Genomic DNA, 22,783 nt, shown 5'->3' on the forward strand with positions numbered 1-22,783 from the left:
GTTATTCACCAAAAGTTTTTCGTGTATAAAAAACCACGTGGTTCGAGAGCAACACCCCCCCTCCCCCCATGTGGCTTATCGTGGTCATTTTCGAAACCCCCCCCTCCCCCCATATATGACCACGTGGTTTCTGGACGGCCCCCTATTGAAAATTGGCCAGATCGGACTATGGGCTCGGAAGTTATAGCCAAAATACTTTTTTACGAAATAATCGCGTAAAAAATTGTCACTTATTTTTCGGGCACTTATCCTCAACCGATTTGCTCGCAATAAGTTGCATTCGAAGCAGACTTCTATCCCATTGTTTCCTATTGAAAATTGGCCGGATCGGACTATGGGCTCGGTTATAAAATTATGGCCAAAATACTATTTTTTATAACACACGAGAAAGGCTCCATCACCGCTAGGTGGATTAATCTGGTTTTTTTCTAAAGGAAAAAATCGCCCCTATTCGTGTTAAAAGAATGTGTTATGCCTGGAAGAAAAATTACTAATAAGCATATCAAATATAGTTGACTTATAGAAAACAATTACCAGCAAAAAAACAAAAACCAAATAAATCATGCCTTTTACAAGATACCTTTTACAATTATTAACATCAATGTAATGAAAACTATTATCTTTTCTAAATATTTGATGAAAAAAAATGATTCATTGCCACTAAGATTTTTGCATACATTTTTTAGATCTTGTATTAACATTTTTTTCTCTTGGATATTAATCATATTTTCAGACATTTTATTTGAAGACTAATTTCAAACAGCACCTTAGAACCACTGAACAAGTCTCTTGAGAACTGGATAGACACCCTCTTCCGTTTGATAGATTTAAGTATTCCGCCTGGCGGGCATTCAGAACAACCGGCTTTCGATACAGTCTGGCAGACAGAACGATGGGATTCGATTGAACCATCTTCTGAGGTTTTTGCATGAAGGAGTATATTACCAAATCGACCAGGTTTGCAACCGCCTAACTGTACAAAAGTGACTATAGTTTTTGGTTCTTGGCGAGCATTGGTATCGATTGGCTTGCAAGGCAATGAGAAACTGACGGGAGGAAAGTAATACCTACCTTCCATCCTTCCCATCGGTAAAACACGGAGAGGTTAAGTGATAGGTCGTGTCGCTACCGAATTCCAGCAATTTGTTTGCATAATGTTCAGACGGGGAGACGAAGCTACTTACTACCGTCGTCCGTTGGGGCTTGCGTCGTTGTGGGCATTGCAGAATGGCTATTTCTCGAAAAGATTAGACATGGGTGTCGTGGGATAGTGAGAAAAATCGCGTCCATCGACGCTTTCGGTTGCCACACTATGGCCGAAAGCTGTAGGACAGGTTGAATGATTGTGATTAATGGAATAGTTTGCTCAAGTGGCAATTACTGTTCTGCTGCAGTTCATTGGTAGCGTGGTGCCGATTGGCGAACGTTAAACTCGTTACGGTTTGCTTTCGGCGTATGTGACTCGGTGCTGTACTTAATGTTGATTTGGTATTTAAAGAAATTGCTATGTGATAAATGACGGATGTGGTCTAATTTTAATCCGCATATAATATGGGCTAACTAGGTTAACAAACATAACAAGGAGATAACGATTTTTAGACGTTTTAAACAGAACGCCTTCCAGAAGAGTTATAATCATGAGATAAATCAAATTACACAAAATAATACTATTTTGTCTAATGTCAAGTTACAAATATAACATTCAAAATTTTTAATATAAGAGCTCAATTCAAAATAGAAAAGCTTCTAGAAGCTTGATAAAGCATTATTGGTTACGATGGAAGACCTCTACACTGTCGCCACAAACATGTCTTTCCCATTTTGATAGGGATTTCACAACAATATAGTACAATCATGCTTGCGGTAGCAGTATATTCTTCGATACAATTTTCATAAACATTTCATGATGATGATGATAATAATTCACGTTTATTTTACTTTACATGATTTTTTAAATTCTAAGTGGTCAGCCAATATAGCCCTTCAGCTTTTTAAAAATATTGAAATATACAATCCAAATATTTCATCTGAGCTCTAGCAAGCTTCGGATAGTTTACCTAACTTGACCTATAATTATAAAACCTAGGGAATTGGTTTCCACAGCGCTTGGTGCTCCCACATTTTGCAACGCACCTTAGTTTTTACTTGCCATACAAAGAAACTTATTCTAAACGCGTTGCGGTTATGTTTTGGCACAACTCTCCCGGACTGGCATCCGATAATGAGGATGTCGCATATTTTGTAATAACCTAATTGCATTTCAATTTTTGTTGGACATTGTTTCGATTCTTATTCTAATATTCAAACAGACTGATCAACTTCCATGCACTACTGTTTATACAATAATCTATGATTGGCACCAAGTAGAACACCATTTTAAAAATGGCCAGGGTGCAATTATTATGACAAATAACGTTTATTACTGATTAAGCATGTAGCCACAGACAAGCAGATGTATCTGGCAGAACTTCTTGAAAAAAGTATAGCTCAGTTTTTCTGCCACCATCTGCCATGCATGTTGTTTTGACAAATGACGACGCTATGCTTTACATTTCAGTACCAACGTACATATACGATGCTTGCGCATTTCATTCTTTCGCTATCATTCAAAGTCAAATTAATACATAATTCCTCAATGTTATGTCAGTTTGTCTGTGATATATCTTTTCCATCGGTACCATGCCCCAGATAACCAGCTATATACTGCTTGTCTCGATGAAGATAAACGCTCAACAAAGTTTGTTACCCTCGATGGTTAAGGCCACCCACTAGCCGAGTCGATGAAGGGTAATCGAACTGCCAGCGAGATGCAAATGTGATCAACATGTCGAACACCTTCCAGTAGATTTATTTGAGCTGAACTGCAGTAAGTTAAGGACCCCAGCAAGATCAGGCGTATTGGTTTATTGCAGCCGTGCAGAATGATTGACACTTTACATAATCGGCGGCAGTTTAAGCTCGGTGGGAATCTAATTTTGTGACGGCGCAGAGTGCAGACTTTGTCAAGACAGGTAAATTGGTTCAAACCACTTGCAATGGTTCAACATTATGCGAGAACAACTTTCAAGTAATTGCTTGTTTGAGGCCCTATTAAAATAGCATAATTACTCAAACGAAGAGAATAACTCCATCCATATGAACATTGAACAATTATGATTTCACTTTTTATAGCTCAAGCCAAAAAAAACTTCTTGTAACTGAACGGAAAATTTCATTCCCTCATCTGATAGAAGACTCGTTAATTTTTCCCCATTTGTGGCTCCCTTCCAAACAGAATCGACATAACCATTCTCGCTTCAGAGAAGAAACCCAATACGATGAATTCGCTATTTATGTGATTTATTGTCACAATTACCAAGCAATTAAGCGTTCCTAAATATGTGTATTTATTAGTTGAAATGTATGAAAAGCTACTTAGCCCTAAACCGATTTGTTTCGTCGCCAAGCACCCACATTGGTGTCACCGAGCGTCAATGGCGAATGGGTGAGCGAAAAAAATATTAAACGTGAAATTTATGGCAAATCTTAAGGTTCCTAATAGGGACTAATGATCGTTTAATACGCGCGGCACCGTTTGGGTTATGCCTTTCGCATTGGACGGGGACGGGTGAAACTAAGGCAACGACGGCGACCACAAACCCTGGACAAAGCATGAAACCGAACCACGGTTATGTGTAGCTGCTATTCATCCGTCTCGGAGCAAAACGAGCGGTTTCCTGGAGACAGGTGACTTAATCCTCTAGTATACGTTTCAATGTTCACGCTCATTATTCAAACGTGAGAAAATTCGTTATAAATGGCTAAATCGTCGGCCATGGGTTTAGTTCGATTAATTTCAGGTTACATAGATACGGGAATATTTGATCGTTCACGAAAGGGTCATACTCAGAGGGTTCTTAACATGTTAATATTAGATACATAATCTTGCCAAAGTTTACGGATTTTTGAAAAACATCCTGGAAATATCGCTTGTATTTCCGAGCATTTTCTTATCAGCATCAATATTTGCAGCATATCATGAATATGACACAAATATTATAACGGCCAGGCCCACCGAGCAGGCTTGGAATTGGGAGATATGTTCATAACTTACCGGCAATTATATTATTTAGCCATGAATAACATGACCAACGAATAGTGTTGAATTCACGAAAGGAAGAAACGTGGACCAAAATTCTTCGTCGAACCCAAAGAATCAAAGAAATCGGATGATATTTCACAAAATTATGGTCATTTTAATTTTGATAAAGTTTTGCCCTTCCCGTCCCGATCACTCTGTACAATCCCTGTATGTACCGAAAAGAACAAGAGCGATTCCAAGCAACAGCATCAAAATTTAAGAAAATTTTTAATTCATGATTTTCTATTGAGTTGAAACTTTGCACAGTTTTTCAATTTCATCTAAATCGTCATTTTTCGATATCAATTCTTCATATTTAGTCACGACTAACTTTTCAAAAGGGTGTATGTGAAAATGGTTCAAAAATATTTAAAAACCTGCACAGCAAAAACGGAATGTTCGATTGCTATGATTTTTTCAGCAAAGTTAGACAACTAAATGGTGATCCTTAAAAAAAAATTTTTGTGTTTAAAAATATAATTTATGTCACAAAAACTTAAATATCTCAAAACACTTTTTTACCAACGTAATTTTTTTAGGGAAAATTGGCCATTATATTAGCTATCTACCATAAAAATTTGGTGATGGTAAACTAATAAACAAAAAAGTTATGACATTTCAAACATTTCACAATTTTCACATTTAGTAAAAAAAAATTTTTCTGTGTAAGTTATTTCGAGAATTGCAGTTTGATGCAGATTTTATTGTTAAGGGACGTGATTTAAACAAGTTGTTTTCATGATATTTTGATTTAATTATTCATAGCATCTATAAGAAACTTAGACACGATCCAGTGTTGTGATCAAAAGTATTGATAGTGTCATAATTTTCATTGCACGTGACTGGCGAAAAATTCTTTCAATAGTGTTGAAACCTGTTGATAATAACGTTGATAGAAACATATCAGAAATGTTATTTTTAAGACAAAAGCTGCAAAATCAAAGATTTATATACACGTGTACGTCTATAGTTTACCTGCAAAAATATACCTCTTAGAGAATAGACTTTATGATCGGGAGGAAACGGTATCTTCAACAACAACAAATGCATGATAGGTACATACCATGACAATGCTCACGAAAAAGCAAAAAATTACTACTACTAAGGTTGTTAAAGATCTTATAGTAATTTTTTCTTCAGTCAAGCAAATGACACCAAACTAGTCAGTAAAAACTTAAAAGTGATTTTGTTTATTGAAATATTACGAACAACATGAGTAGCCGCTTTCTCAACTGTTGTAGGCCGTTTGATGGAAAAAGTGTTCAAAAGAGTTACGAAATCTCACCGAAAGCACCATAGATAAACTGAAAGTGACTGGTTATGCTCCAATGTCCACATTGAATACAAATTTACGCATTTGCACGTCCTGCCGTCTAAACGTTGACAAAAGAGCAATCTGTATATCATCGGTTAAGCAGAGCGCAGGAAGTTCGAAAACGACAGCAACTGAGGAATTGCCAGATGTATCGACAACAACTGAGGAATTACCAGAAGTATTAAGTGCTGAGAGCCTTGCCACCGTACCATCAGCGAAATCTGTTTCAACAAATCAATCGGAAGATGAGTGTATCCAAAAGGTCAACATCGAACGCTTTAACGAGGGCATAGCTGGGATAAAAGTGACGACGATTAAATGGAGTAAGATGGACTACGTTTATTACCCGGAGAAAAAATACCGTGAAATAAACGAAGCTGTACGAAGAAACCTCTTCAAATTAGGACCTGATGATGTGGAAAATACAGACTACGATGAGGTAATTATAAATATGAAGGAAAGGTTCTCGAATGCAGCCACGACAAGGAAAGAAAAATTATTGATTTTGTCGATGCTGCCAAGTTCGTGGTCTATTCAGGATGCCATTGATGAGTTCAAAACCAATAGAAATACAGGCAAAAAAAGAGGCAAAACAATTGAAGAATAACTGTCTTTCAACCAAAAATACTAGGTCTAGTACTGCATTAACAGATGAGACAAAAGAAATAGTAGTTCAATATTTTGAAGATGATGAAGTAAGTCGAGCTATGCCTGGTCAAAAAGATTATGTATCAGTAAAAAAAGATGGAAAGCGTCAAGCAATCCAAAAACGATTAATGATGACGACTTTGAAAGAAGCGTACACACTAGACTGGCCCAGGAAACAAAAAGTTGTCTAATCCCACGGGGCACCCCCCAGGATTGTGTCTTTGGGTGAGAAAATCAATCTCTGAAAATTTCAGCTCAATCGCTTGTTGCATAAGCTGGCGCATTTGATTTGAAGTTTGTATGGGGATTTCAGCCAAAATGTATAGGAAAATACACCTCCGTCACTCATTCGGTCTGAAAATTGGTTAAGATTGCTCAATTGCCCTCAGAATTTCAAAAACGGCAGTTGGTATGCTACAGAACAATTTCACAGAACATCGTATGATGATTAAATGAACTTTTATATAGGTTTCGGCTGATACGATTTGATCAATAAATCCAAAAATACACAATTCAGCGCCTAATAAATCAGACGAAAATTATATAAAAGTTCATTTAATCATCATACAATGTTCTGTGAAATTGTTCTGTAGCATACCAACTGCCGTTTTTGCAATTCTGAGGTCAATCGAGCAATCAGAACCAATTTTCAGATCGAATGAGTGACGGAGGTGTATTTTCCTATACATTTTGGCTGAAATCCCCATACAAACTTCAAATCAAATGCGCCAGCTTATGCAACAAGCGATTGAGCTGAAATTTTCAGAGATTGATTTTCTCACCCAAAGACACAATCCTGGGGGGTGCCCCGTGGAATTCGACAACATTTTTTTCTCCCCATACTAAGCTGGGCCAGTCTAGTACACACGCTTCAAGGAAATTCACGATAATATTAAAATAGGTTTTTCCTCATTTGCAAGCCTTCGGCCAAGGCAATGTAAGCTTCTTTCCAATTCAGGAACACATAATGTGTGTGTGCACAACCCATGAGAATATTAATCTTATTTTACATAGTTTGAAAAGAATCAATTTAACAAAGGATATTAAAATGTTAACTGGTAGTCTTTTGTGTGAAAATACAACATCAAATTGCTATCTACGATCTTGTTCGGATTGTCCAGATTCTTCATCATTGGAAAATACTTTATTCGCTGAGTTTGAAGAAAAATATATTGATCAGTTATCATTTGAGCAATGGGTGACCACGGATAGGTGTGACATAGAAACTATTGTAAAACCTGTAGATGAGTTTGTGTCATATTTTTGCTTGAAATTAGAAAGTTTAATCCATCACGATTTCATTAAAACAGAACAATCCAGCTTTTTAAAAAATACGAAAAATACATTACAAAATGGTGAATTTTTAGTCATTTGTGATTTTTCTGAAAATTACAGCTTTGTATTGCAAGATGAAGTGCAGTCCCATCACTGGAACGTACAACAAGCTACAATTCATCCATTCGTTATTTATTTTAATGGAAGTACGCAAATTGAACACTTAAGTTTTATTATAATTTCCGAAGATTTAAGACACGATTCAGTATCCGTAAACTTGTTCATTGAAAATGATTAACTTTTTACGCGTTGATAAGCATAAAGAAGTCAAAAGATATATTTCATGTCTGATGGAGCAGCGTCGCAGTACAAAATCGTAAGAATTTTTCGAGCCTATGTCAATTTAAATCAATGTACGGAATTGATGCAGAATGGCATTTTTGCTACATCACATGGCAAAGGTCCTTGTGATGCTATTGGAGGAACAATAAAGCGCATGGCCACAAGAGCAAGTTTAGCCAAAGAACGTGAGCATCCAATTAAAACTGCGAAAGAACTTTTGATTGGGCAAATCGTAGAAAAGAAAAAGATTTAACCAAATTATCATTTTGTTTTACTACTACTGAAGAGTACGAAATAAAGGCTTCAGAGCTCAGCGAGCAATTTAATAACGCGAAAACGATCCAAGGAACCCAAAAATTTCACTGTTTCATTCCATTGTCGGAAAATAAAATTAAAGCAAAACTATACTCAAACTGTGCTGATAATAATTCAAAATTGTTCGATATTTTAAAAAATTTGAATAAAAATAAATAAAAAATAAGTATTAATAAACTGTTTTCATGATATCATAACCCATACCAAAATTCAAACCCAAAACTCTTAGAGTTTCTATAACAACATTGTGTAACTGCCACATTTAATTTAATACTTAGGATAATATTAATTCATTTTTATTTATTTATACATATAATATTTATACATATAATATACATAATATCGATGAATACATAAATATGGAATATCATACAAACAACTTGTTTAACTCACGCAAGGCCCTTAACAATAAAATCAGTATCAAACTGCGATTCTTGAAAAAAAAATACACGGAAATTTTTATTTTTTTTACTATATGTGAAAATTGTGAAATGTTTGAAATGTCATAACTTTTTTGTTTATTTGTTTACCATCACCAAATTTTTATGGTAGATAGCTAATATAATGGACTGTTTTCCTAAAAAATTACGTTCGAAAAAGATAGGGTTTTGAGATATTTGAGTTTTGTGACAAAAATGATATTTTTAAAGGCAAAAAAATTTTTTTTTACTGTGCACATTTTCTTAAGAATCACCATTTAGTTGTCTAACTTTGCTAAAAATCATAACAATCGAACATTCCGTTTTTGCTGTGCAGCTTTTAAATATTTTTGAACCATTTTCACATACACCCTTTTGAAAAGTTAGTCGTGACTCAATATGAAGATTTGATATCGAAAAATGACGATTTAGATGAAATTGAAAAACTGTGCAAAGTTTCAACTCAATAGAAAATCATGAATTAAAAATTTTCTTAAATTTTGATGCTGTTGCTTGGAATCGCTCAGAGCCCACTGTCAAATCCCACCACATCCTAGGCAGGCCCCCTAACTCGCAGTGGCCATGGGGAGGGGTCGTCAAGCCCTTGGACATAGTCCCTGCTGCCCCTAAGGTGTTTTTACTTGGGTTCTTGTAAAAAGATAGGCTAGAGTCAAAATGGCAAACCAATTATGCAAATTATGTTTTTTGATTCTAAAGAATGTATATGCAAACCTTCAGCAAAATCTTCTATATATATAAAAACCAATCTATGTATGTATGTTCGCTAACTACTTCTGAACCACTAGGCCGAATCCACCCAAATTTGGTACACACGTTCTCTATCCTCAGGGGAAGTTAACAAAGGGGGTGGGAGGGTCATTTAGGAAAGGGGGAGGGGTTTTGTTTAGAAAACGAACAATTATGTGTAACTTTCATCTCCCAGGACCGATTTCAACCAAATTTTGTACACATATTCACTATAAGGAAACAATCATATGAGAGATTTTGGGAAAAGGGGAGGGGTCTGGAGGGAGGGGTATTGTTCAGAAAACGGGTAATTTAGAGTAAATTCGGAACCCCTGCACCGATTTCAACCAAATTTGATACACACATTCTCTACCCTAAAGAAAAGATAACAAATGGGGGTGGGGCGGTCATTGTAAAAAGAGGGAGGGTATGGGGGGGAGGGGTTGTCTTTATAAAACGAGCAATTCAGTGTTACTCCCAACTTCCAGTACCCATATCAACCAAATATTGTACACATATTCACTAAGAGAAGTCGATCACATGGAAGTGTAATTTGGGAAAGAGGGGAGGGGTCTGGGGGGGGGTATTGTTCAGAAAACAGGCAATTCAGTGTTTCTTTTGAACCCCTGGACCGCTTTCATCCAAATTTGGTACACACATTCTCTATCCTAAGGAGAAAATAACAAAGGGGTGGGATGATCATTGGGAAAAGGGGAGGGTAAGGGTGAAGGGTTGTCTTTAGAAAAAGAGCAATTCAGTGTAACACCCAACTCCCAGGACCAATTTCAGCCAAATTTGGTGCACACATTTTCTATTCTAAGGAGAAGATAACAAAGAAGGTGGGAGGGTCATTTTGGAAAAGGGAAAGTTATGGGGGAAGGGTTGTCTTTAAAAATGAGCAATTCAGTGTAACTCCCAGGATAAATTCCAACCAGATTTGGTACACTTATTCTCTATTTTTGGAAGATGTTTATTGAAAAGGTAGGGCCAAACAAAGATATAAAAATATATTGATACAAAGGTTCAATTCTATGAGCGGTAGATCTACCTCTGTGGGTTTCGTGCTACAGCATTGGACATTTTAATTCTATAATTTACTTTTCAGTCCCTAGCAAAGCCGGATACATATAGCTATTAGCTATCTATATATCTCGGATACTTATTCAACGTATGTGACGTATGTGATTTTGTAAACAAAAATTTAAACGTTGATTTCTGCAATCTGATAGCACTCACGCAAACTATCGCCACATACAGGTAGGGGAGGTTTCGGCTACATGTTCGTTGTATTGGTTTGCGTGGAGTGTCATCATATTTGACAAATCGACGTATGCATCTTTGTTTACAAAATCACATACGTCGTTTTGAATAAGTTGCCGAGATATATAAACTCAATGTTTGTATGTTTGTGTGTGCTCCAGCCTAACTTCTGAACCCATTATTGTATTGTTTAGTTATCGATCAATTCAACCATTTATCGAAATCATGGTTTGCCCAACGTAAAAGCAATGATTAATGTGTTTCCTTCTGGATGGTGAATGTGATCCCTTCTTTAAAAATAGACGTTTGCTCGGAATAAGGCATCGGTGGATGTTTGTCCTTCTTTAGAAATAGACGTTTGCCCGGAATATGGCGATTATGGGTTCGCTCCCTTTTCCAAAATCAGTCAATGTTTTCAAATGAAATCTGCCTTCTTTTGATCAAATGATGAAGTATCGATAAGATAACGCAATTATCCTGTTGACCAATTGGTTTATTCATTTTCCGATTGTGAAAAAAAAACTGCGAATCAAACTGGCAATTCCGAGCAAGGCCGGGTACATAAAGCTAGTAAAAAAATAGAAATGGAAATCTTGAACCAAATCATCATTTCCGCACACTTAAATCATTTCACAGATTTCGGTGAATCTCAACAGCAGATTTTTTCGGTAATTATTTCACCGATTTTCTGCAGTATTTTCCTTTGTCCAACTGTCAAAATCACCAAAAAATCTGTAAATTTTTTACCGAACAGTTCTGCTGTTGAGATTTCGGTGAAATTTCACAGAAATCTGCGATTTATTTTAAGTGTGCAGGAGAACTACTCATATTCCTAAGTTCCTGGACTCCAAATCCTTAAATTCCTAAATTCTTAAATTTCTCAATTTGCTGAATTCCTGAATTCCCAAACTTTGTGGTTTTCAAATTCCTGAATTTTGAAAACTTCCAAATGCCTAGAGACATTTAAAGACATTTTCGCTCCCCTGTGCTTAAACGATTACATTTGCTATTTTAACAATCATCCTAAATTTTTAGCTAATTTGGTTGTAATTTGAGTGAGCACGCGCAATATGAAGTTTGTATGAAAATCGATATGAAAACAGTAACTTTTGGGCAAACCGTTCCACAACGCTTCCCATTAAGCTTCAAAAACGTATAAATACATTGGCTAAATAGCAAATTTAGTAAGGAAGCAGCTCATCTTTGTTGCGAAACGATTTGATTCTTACAAGAAAAGTTATTAAGGAAACATTGAATCGTGAAAAATTCAATTTAACACGCAAAAGAATAACATCAATATCAATAATGAGCATTTTTGTTTTCTATATAATTTTGCTTACAAAAGTCAAATCGCTTCGCAACAACAACTGTCTGTCAGCTTAGGAAGTGTACTATGAAGTCGTCGCGCTAATTATATTCAAATAGCTCATGGGCTACCTCACGGAATGATCTTTAAATCAATGGCGATTTCCATAGTAATTTTCATACAAACTTCAAATGACGTGTGCAGAATCAAATTACATCCAATTTAGCTAAAAAAATAAGAGGTTTATTTAAATAGCAAATGCAATCGTTTAAGCATCGGGGTGCAAAAAAGTCAAAATTTAAATCACCCTACTGAACACTTAACATCTAGCATGAGACAACGGACAGAACATTTACACAAAACTCAGTGGACCAGTAGAGAGCTTTTCGCTTTACGAAAAATTTTCTCCTTACCGGGGCGGGAATCGCTCCCACATTCCACAGCACATGCGTCTAGATTATTACGTCGCTAACCGCACGGCCACAAAGCCCACAAGATTCCTTAATTACGAAATTCCAAATTTCCTAAATTCCTACTACTTGGGCTTCTTGGCCGTGCGGTTAGCGATGTCAATCGTCCAGACGCATGGGTTATGGAGTGTGGGTTTGATTCCCGCCCCGGCAAGGATGAAACTTTTCGTGATCGAAAAAATCTCCACCGGTCCACTGGGTGTTATGTGTCCTGTCCGTTGTCTAGGTGTTAAGTGTTCAGTCTGTACGACCTCTGGTCGAAGACGGTGTTCCTGCCTATTATTTTTTACTTCTTATGGGCATTACATTCCCCACTGGAACATTTCTTCCTCGCACTTTAGTGTTCATTCAGCACTTCCACAATTGTTAACTGCGAGGTTTCTAAGCCAAGTTACCATTATTGCATTTTTAAAGCTTGATCCACTTAGAATTTGGCCGCACGAAATTAGACATTTCTTTGCCGAAAAAGTACATAAAAAGGTGGTTCAGGTTTTATTATATAGGAAATTTAATAAAAAATATCGAAAAATGATTTATTGGCATTTCGGATGAATTCTCGGACTTCTCTCTCAATACCACTCGTTATTTTTTTGACAGTAGAACGGTCAACTTAATCTGCCATTTTTTCACACCATTTCTCAATATAAGATGGTTTTCTGATTGTTTTGCACCGTTTCTCAAGTTTCCCTATGATAATTGCCTAGTATTTTTCGTTGGGACGAAAATTTGGGCATTTTGGTGGATTGATAGTTTTTTCAATAACGTCATTATCATTCGGTTCATACCATTCCATTACATCCCGTCTGTAATGGCAGCTTGTTAAGTCAGGCCAAAGCAACACCGGACAGTCGTGTGATTGAATGAATGGCAAAAATCGCTTTTGAAGACACTCCTCCTTGTATATTTGCCCAATTATGAGAAGTGAGTAGTGAGAAGTGAAAAGGTAGAAATTAGTAGTGAGAAGTGATGAGTGCGAAATGAGAAGTCAAAAATTAGATGTGAGAAGTGAAAAGTGAAAAATGAGAAGTGAGAAGGTTGAAATGTGAAGTGAAAAGTGAGGAATTAATAGTGAGAAGTTAGAAGTGAGTAATGGGAAGAGGGAAGTGAGAAGCGAAAAGTAAGAAGTAAGAAGTTAGAAATGAGGAGTGAGAAGCGAGTAGTAAGAGAAGTGGAGACCGAGGAACGATAGGTAAGAAACGAAATTCTTTCTCTTTCCTTCTTTCTTTTTGCCTTTCTCGTATACAAAGTATGCGTAAAGGCTATATGTTCGCTCCAAAAATGAACTTTTTATAGTAGGCCCGGAGACCCATAGTGTTATATACCAATCGACTCATTTCGACGAATTGAAGTGATATCTGTGTGTGTGTGTGTGTATGTGTGTGTGTGTGTGTGTATGTGTGTGTGTATGTGTGTGTGTATATGTGTGTGTATGTGTGTGTATGTGTGTGTGTCTGTGCGCACCAATCCCAAAACATGTCACTCATTTTTCAGGTACTTATCCTTAACCGATTTATCCGCAACAAATTGCATTCGACGAAGGATACTCTACCATTGTTTCCTATTGAAAATTGGTCTGATCGGACTATGGGCTCGGAAGTTATGGCCAAAATACCACTTTTTTCATAGAAAAAATGAGTAAAAAACCCAGATTAATCCACCTAGCAGTGATAGTGCCTTTCTCGTTTCTTGTGAGTGAGTAATTTCTTCGCACTTTTGGTATGAAAAAAAAGTATTTTGGCCATAACTTCTGAGCCCATCCGATCCGACCAATTTTTAATAGGAAACAATGGGACATGATTCTGCGTCGAATGTTGGTCAAAATACAACTTTTTACAGAAAAATAGAGTAAAAAAAGTCACTCATTTTTCAGGCACTTATCCTTAACCGATTTACTCGCATCAAGGGGCGGTCCATAAACCACGTAGACTCTTGAGGGGGAGGGAGGGGTTTCGAAAAAGTCTACGTTAGTCTACGAAGGGGGACGGGGGGGTATACCAAAAGTCCACGTAGACTTTTTTATTTATTTTTTATTTTTTGGATGACAATTTATGCAGCAGCTTTGCGGGAAGTTCACTTGTTTCATTTTTAAGGTTTTGTTTGGCTAAACTACGGCTTAAAACTATCATGGATTTCACCTGGAAATTCTTCTATGTTGAGCAGGAAAATTCTCCGAAGTGGTCTACAAAAACTTTCGATTTTTTTTTATTTCCACTCGGATTTATTGCAGATTCTACTAGAATATCTTTTGATTTTTGGAAGGAACTCCTATGGAAACGACAAGTAATTCTTAAGAATTTGCACGGGAAATTATGTCGTACTTCAACGGAAAATTCTTTGGAATTTACAAAGGAAGCATTTTGGAATATCAAATAAAATGTCATTTGAATTTCCAAAAGCCATTCTTTAAAACTTGTAAGGTGAATTCTCCGAAATTTTCACGAGAAACCCTTCAGAATTTCCACTGGCGATTGTCAAGGAAGTCCCTGGGATAATTTCGGTAATACTTCGGAATTTTTGCGAGACATATATGCAATACTCTTCGAAATGTCAATGGGAAATTATTAAAAAAATTTACGGAAACTTATTCGGGAGTTCTAATGCAAATTATTTGGAATTATTGATGTAAAAACTTCGGAATTGCTATAGAAATTGTTGAAAATTTCCATGGCAAATTATTCGAGTTTCCCACCAAAAACAAATGAAATATTTTCAATTCTTGTAAGAAAGCCTTTATTATTTTCACAAAAAAATATTCGAAATTTTTACTAGAAATTCACCAAAAATTCTTCATAATTTCCATCGAAAATTATTCGGAAAATTCTTTGGAATGTGGAAATTGCTCCAAATTTGAAACAGAAATTTAAAAACATCGTAGGAAACCATTCCAAAATTCCACGGAAAATATTTCGAACTGTTCGTTTATATTTTAAATTACCTCGGGAAATAAATTTAAATTTTCACTGAAAATAACTAATAATGGGAAAACTTTTGGATTTTTTATTGGATTTTTTATATTACGGATGATTATTCAACAAGATATTGCATGGAATTTATAAGAAAAGCATCGAAATTTTCACGGAAAGTTCTTTGGAGTATTATCGGAAATCTTTAAAGGTTATCAATCAGGAAATTCTACGATATTTCCACGAAAAACTTATTGAAATGTTGACTTGGCACTCTCGGAATTTCAACTCGAAATTTTTCGAAGTTCTGAAGATTGTTCGGTTTTCTACAAATTTGAACCGTCGTGGAGAATTATAGTTCAGATGCGTTACACATTTAAGGCAATGGCACGCCTAAGCAAAAGTTTTGTTTGGTCTTCATTTGAGAGGTTATGCAAAAGTGTCGGCGGCGGTGGCGCACACCTTCATGAGGAATCGAGTTCAACAGAAGTTAAATTGGCTTTGAGATTTGGTTTCGGGAGCTATGGACAAAGGATTAAATTTAATTACGTTTTAAATTGCTTTTTGATTTTGTTGGATTTTGTTCAGTTTAATTTTTATGTTCAAAATTCGTATTTTATTGTAATATTTACATACTTAAATTGTTTTGAATACCGCCATCGGGGGTGACAATGGGTCTGGGGGGTGAGAATGGGTCATCGCTTTCACCGGCAGTCTGGAGGTCGTAGAGCAAAATCGTTCAAAAAGGTCTCTTATATTTTATTCTTCTTGCCTTCAGATACATTCAATATATTCTACAAGCATTCTAAGTAGTTAATACGGTAGCTGAATTGCTTAGAACGTGGTTGATCTCCATATTTTTAAAATCGCATATTATATTTTGTAAAATTTAGAAAAGTCTCCGTAGACTTCAAAGGGGGGAGGTGTTTCGTAAAAGTCTACGAAAGTCTACGAGGGGGGACGGGGGGGTTTGAAAATGTGAAATTTCGGTCTACGTGGTTTGTGGACAGCCCCCAAGTTGCATTCGACGCAGAATACTTGTTTCCTATTGAAAATTGGCCAGATCGAACTATGGACTCAAGAATAATGGCCAAAATACTATTTTATAATGCACGAGAAAGGCACCATCACCGCTAGGTGGATTAATCAGGGTTTTTCTTCTTTCTTCTGTCTTCCTTTTTCTTTCTGTCTTATATCTCTCCACTCACTACTCAACATCTCGCTTCTCACTTCCCAATTATCATCTCGCACTTCTCACCCCTTGCTTCTTTTTATCTCACTACTCACATCGTACCACTCACTTCGCAACTATAATATCTCACTTCTCACTACTCATTTCTCACCACTCACTTCTCATTTCTCTCTTTCCCCTACTCACATTTTGCTGCACGCATCTCACTACTCAATACTCATTTCCGTTTCCATATACTCATTTCTCACTACTCTGTACTCACTTCGAACATCTCTCGCTTAACTTTTCAAAAGGACCTAAGTAACACTTTTTTCATGAATTAATTTGAATAGCGCAATCAACAGAACAACATGAAAGCTATTGATTGCTCAGATCTCATCGAGATCTCATTTCTCACTATTCGATTCTCGCTGTTCACTATTCACGTTGAACATCTCACTGGGGCCCTCCTTAGCCGTGCGGTAAGACGCGCGGCTACAAAGCAAGACCATGCTGAGGGTGGATGGGTTCGATTCCCGGTCTGGTCTAGGCAATTTTCGGGTTGGAAATTGTCTCGACTTCCTTGGGCATAAAAGTATCATCGTGTTAGCCTCATGATGTACGAATGCAAAAATGGTAACTTGGCTTAGAAACCTCGCAGTTAATAACTGTGGAAGTACTTAATGAACACTAAGCTGCGAGGCGGCTCTGTCCCAGTGTGGGGATGTAATGCCAATAAGAAGAAGAAGAAGATCTCACTTCTCACCCCAGTCAACACAAAATCGTATATGATGCAACATAAGATGCTAAAGTGGAGGCGATATACCTACATATTGTATGGGGAAGTACCTGTATGGCCTCCACGTTAGCATCTTATGTCACATCATATACGATCTTGTGTTGACTGGGACTTCACTTAATAAGCAAACAAATTCCAACTATTTGACCAAACGGCATTCGGCCAAATATACACACTTAAATCATTTCACAGATTTCGGTGAATTTTTCTTCAATTCACCGAAATCTCAACAGCAGAATTGTTCGGTAATTATTTCACAAAATTTTCGGCGATTTTTCCTTTGTTCAACTGTCAGAACCACCGAAAATCTGTGAAATTATTCACCGAACAGTTCTGCTGTTGAGATTTCGGTGAAATTTCACAGAAATCTGCGATTTATTTTAATCATAACAAGCCATGAAAAAAGCACAATATTTTTGTTTCAATTTCGTTAATTCCATGATAACGGAAGTATCGACAGGCTTCTTTTCGACATAAAAATGCCATAGGGGAAGAGGCCCCAAAACGCCTCCCGGGGCAAAACGACTTTCGGGTATTCACTCATATTTACCATGTTTAAGATAGCCTTAATAAAACTAGACATAAAATTATGTAGGTTGGGCGACAAAAGTGTCAAAATAATAGATAGGAATGTAGGAAAAACTGAAATTTTCCACATTTTGATGAAACATCTAACATTTCGGCGAGGCAAAACGCCCTAGTGAAACTATCCTACAATGTACTCGCGTCTCCACGCACTGTCTATACCAGAATGCTGATGTGCCGACGCGTGGTACGTTGTTCCCTAAGAGCTGCCGGCTAAAAGGCGTTTTGCCTCATGAGTTTTCCGGCAACGAAATATCACCACTTTTTTAAAATGTGAATATTATCAATATGATTGAGATTTTTTCTAATTTTAATATGGCATCAGCTAGCTATATTGTTTAACTGTTGCGTGAGGTAGAAACACCAATGAAAATCGTTATAGCTAAGACATAAACGCAGTCTTTGCTTAGCTAGAGCATATAGCCCCTCCTTCCCCTACAAACACAAAAGGCTCGATCTACCTCAACGAATTGCAAGTATTTGCCAGGAAAAGTGAATTGCCGACAATTAGCACTAACTGCGTACGAACCAATCACCAAAAATGAGCAGCTGAATTCGGGTATACCATCCAGAAACTGAGTACAAAAAATAGAAGTTCCAAAAACGATGTTGAATCCATATTTTTTGGCACAGCTGTGTAAAACAAGTTGAAATGCATCATCAGAACCGGTGTCCCCCGCAATTGAGGCTGAAAACAAAAATTTCATGGGGTTTAGCCCCCGAATCAGATTATTATGTAACAGCTTCCGAAAAACGTCTCTCATGGTATGCTATCCATAGAGAGTGCATACAGACATGATAAGTGAGAGATTTTTTTCATTCTACTTTAGATGCAAACCCTGCTCAAGAGTGAACAGCAAAAATGACGAATACGTCCACGAAGTTGATGTAGCGTCAAAACGGCCCTGTAAGATTCCTAGAAAATTAGAACTAAGGTCTAAAATCGGTTGGAACCTTTAAATATCCATAATTCTATATGAATGTGGAAGTATTTTTGTATTCTATTATGAAAATAATTGCAAAATTACAGATTTGATGTTTGTTTGATGACGTGGCTTCAAATTATCGATTCAGTGTTATATGGTTAAATGTAAGCTAAATAAATGAATAATTATGAGGTAGATAAAATACTAATAAACGTTTTTGTAGTGGTATATATTATGGTGGGGGGTTTTGCCCTGCCTTTTTTGGAACCCATTTTTTCATGACTTGGAAAAAAAGCTTCATTACATGTTTTCTGTAATATTTTCATATGACAACTCTCAGGCAATGTATTTACGGCTTTTTGGTCTACCAAATATAACAACATTTGCGCAGAAATTGTGTTGAAAAGTAATAAGTTATTGAAGTATTGCCTTAGGGGGGTTCATATTATATCATCTTACCCTAGCTAGATAAAAATGCTCTTTCCCCTTTTAGTCCTATATTAGCAAAATCATTTATAAACTCGTTCACTCTCTTTTCCCCTTCCAAACCATGCGGTAAAAAGTAGAATGCAATATAATCCCGACTAGAAGATCATATCAAAATTATATCATCATATGTTATTATGTTATACAAAATTTTTTTAACAAAATTTGTTAGAAATATGGTGCAGGATGTTGTTAAAATATCTAAATTTCTATCAAAAATTACACTACTCGAAACAAAAAAGTATCAAATTTTGTTACAATTTTATCATAAAAATAACATATTTTGTTAGTAATTTATTACAGAATCAGAATCAAAATATATTGTTTACTGTGCAGTTACAGGTCGTGATAGGTCTCCAGATTGTGATCAACATTCAGAAATATTAGTATTTTTCTGAACAAGAATATTTTTCAAGAACATGAAACTAAGAACATTACAAATTAGACAACTTTTTCAAATTATATCAGCGTTTGTGATATCTATGGCAGGAGACTTTGCTACATCTATTTTAATTGCCTACTGTTGGGCAATTCGGTATTAAGCATTTTTTAAATCTTGTTATGTTAAAATGCTGTTACAACATTTGAAAGATAATGGCTACTAAAAACAAAATTGTATCAAAATAAGTTATATAGATCACAATATGTTAAAATTGTGTTAAGTTTTAGTTATGCTCTTCTAGTCGGGATGGGGGGTCGGTTTTGGACCACCCCGACTTTTTTCGCAAAATGGCGCGCCGTTCAACAATACCCCTCATAAGACCTAACCCAAGTAGCGTGCAACATAGGCAAGACCATAAGCAGTAAGGATAACTTATCGTTCAATTTCGCAATACACGCTAAAAATATTTTACCGATGTCTCTTGCAGCCAAAAAATTAATTCAAACACAATATGGCTCGGAAACTCCGAAAAACACAACTTTGAAAGATCGCTGCCTACCTTCAAATTAGTAGTGCTGCGGCAGTATTCTATTGATTATACAAGTATATTCGCCGACAGCGCCATCTGTGATATAGATTGGAGGGTCGGTTTGGGAACAATCTCCCCTATATACCATCATCATTAAAGATTATGCTGGGGCATTGAACAAAACTGTGACAAAACCATAAAAAAGAAAGGCAAAAACTTCAATAAATCCATGATATTTTGAAATTATTCTCAACGTATTCTTGTGTACCTTTCGTAATTCTAAGTGGAAAGTTCAAAATCTGTAGCTTTAGAAGTTATTTACAAATAGGATAGAGACACATAGTACAATTCTAGTGAGCCCCACTTTAGTAAGAAAAAAAAAGCTCGTAATGTCGGGGACACTAATTTAATTAAATCACTTTACATATTTGAATATTGACACAGGTATACGTCTACTATAGTGTCTTCCATACCAAGAAATTAACAAGACTTAGTCGCAAATAATCAACAGTCAGTTACATAAGGGCATAATTTGCAAATGTTTACAGTGAGCCTTTTCGCGAATGATTAAATATTCCAGAGTATCGTTTTATCATATTTGTGATCTTCTCAAACACTAATCAAACCTTTCCTTTTTTTCCATCCGCAGGTACATCACACCAACTGCCTTGCCCCAGGTGATAGCACCGCCAAACAAGTCCACCGGCACCGGCATATCGCAGAAACTGCGGGACCTGGCCACCTCAGCCGGACTGCTGACGGCAAAACCGCGACCTCCGCTGAAACCCGTGATCAAGACGCGCGGCTCCAACAGCACCGAGTTCCCGAAGAAGGTGACGTTCAGTGCGTTCGCAACGGTGCAGGTTGTTTGACCCCGGCCGGCCGCCGTCATCGTCGGTGGGAAAGAACCCAAAGGACACATTCCTAGAACTGCGAAGGATAGGACAAACTCGTACAGCGACCAACAATCCGGTTATCACCAGGCGAATATCAATTATTTCATGCAATTATCGGAAACGATTTGTTATTCGCGCTCCCGCAATCGAACCCAATGCAGAATCGACTAGACGACTGTGCGGAATGACAGCGTTAGAAGTAGAGAAATAGCAATTAGTTGTATATTGAAAAGGGAGCAGGGCGGTCGACCTGCTCCAAGCAAAAACGGATCACAATTAGAACACAGAGAGACGCACGTCACGTTACATGTACCACACTCCGCACAGATTAGAAACACACAACATTACAAAGATAGCAATCGAAGTTACTCTGTTCGATCGCCAAATGATGGTGGATTGGTTTAGAACCGTGGTTTTCCTTCAACAACGGGGCTTAGGCTGGTTCGCCGACCAAAGTTAGGCCCAATATTTGTGATTCACGAGCCATTTTAGCTTTTACCAATGTGGGAGTCCAGGGAAAAAGATACTTAGTGAACTTGTCTGCATCCCGAGCCCGTGTAGTTACACAAGAAGGATTGCAGCAGGGAGATAATCTCGAGCATGAAATCTCCCGAAGCCGCATCTAGCGCTGCACATGTGTACGATTGTTTTAATATTCTGCCGGATTGGCACCGCCGCCGAATCGAAATGTGTTTTTTTGTTTTGTATAAATTGTACGATTAATGGTTTTTACTCTGTTTATAAGTGCTAGGCTACTGTACAGTGAAGTCAAGTCTCGTGCCTCGTGGCGTGGAAGCGAGAACCCAGGAACCAACAGCCAATTATAAGACTTAATATTTCTTACACCTCTTTTAACTGTTCGTATTTTTTTGTTCTTTTTAAACTGTAGATATAGCCCATAATAGCGCTAGTTTGTACGAGAAAAGAAATTAAGGCAAAAATAGCCGGCAGCACGCTGTCCAAATTAAAACGCAACTACATTCCATCGAGATATGCGGAATTTTGCTTAGATCACAATTTGCTACGTAGATAGTTGAGATGGTATGCTTTGCTATATCACGTTGAACTTTATATACAAAAGTATAGCAGTCAGTTACGCCGCGAAGGGAGTCTGATTCAGAGATGAAGAATAAAGAATCGAAATTCGCTTTTTAAGAGCAAGAATGTAAAGGATGAAGTCCCATTTACCCGAATTTTGAATTTGATTGGCTCAGGCTTCCACGCCAATCTCCCCCATCTTCTGTTGAAATGAGTGAAGCCTGATAAAGAACCCTGGCTAGATTGTCACCAAAATAAAATCATTCGATTTGGATCATTTTTTTTTGTGCATGCTGGAACGGAGCTGTTGACTGTCGCTTGCTTTTAGAGAAATGACCCCCGTAAACGAAAAAAAAACGTCGGCTTGCTCCGCATTACAGATCTTAGCATTACATCATTGAAATGTGTTAAATAGTGCTCTATTTTCGGGTCTGGGTGATATTGCTTCAGTTTCTCCGACCATTTAAGGTCCCTAGGTCATCTTGCGCCGTATGCAAAAAAAAAATTCATGGCATTCCGAAGGATCCACGTTCAATCCCAGACAAGGTTTACACTACACCTGCAATCCGAGCATCTGAACATTAAAGGAGACAGAGCGATCCTCCTATTACCACGGCCTTACGCTTTCGCCCATTTTTCCGAGAACGTGATGCTCCATGACTCATGTATACGACGATCGAATCGGTTTGGCCATCGTATCGAACCGGAGTCAGTCGCGTTGAGAATCTTAACCGAGGGCTTCATCTGAGGTCGCAGAGTTCATTGGACGGGAATTCGGATGAGCAGCGAGCCACCACCGAGGGCTTGATCTGATGTTGCCATGTGTTAGTACAGAGGGGAAGCCAGCGATT

At 37.2% G+C, this 22,783-nt stretch overlaps 1 protein-coding gene across 1 annotated transcript in view; it reads left to right on the plus strand.

The window, feature by feature from the left end:
- LOC134219097 (uncharacterized) overlaps positions 1-22,523 on the plus strand; it is a 395,377-nt gene extending 372,854 nt beyond the window's left edge. The window contains exon 2 of the mRNA XM_062697791.1: positions 20,648-22,523. Coding sequence (XP_062553775.1) covers positions 20,648-20,870 — 223 coding nt within the window. The 3' untranslated portion in view covers positions 20,871-22,523. The remainder of the gene's footprint in view (positions 1-20,647) is intronic.
- The last annotated feature ends 260 nt before the right edge of the window (positions 22,524-22,783 follow it).

This window comes from Armigeres subalbatus, chromosome 3, assembly GCF_024139115.2.
Source record: "Armigeres subalbatus isolate Guangzhou_Male chromosome 3, GZ_Asu_2, whole genome shotgun sequence".
NCBI classification, from domain to species: domain Eukaryota; kingdom Metazoa; phylum Arthropoda; class Insecta; order Diptera; family Culicidae; genus Armigeres; species Armigeres subalbatus.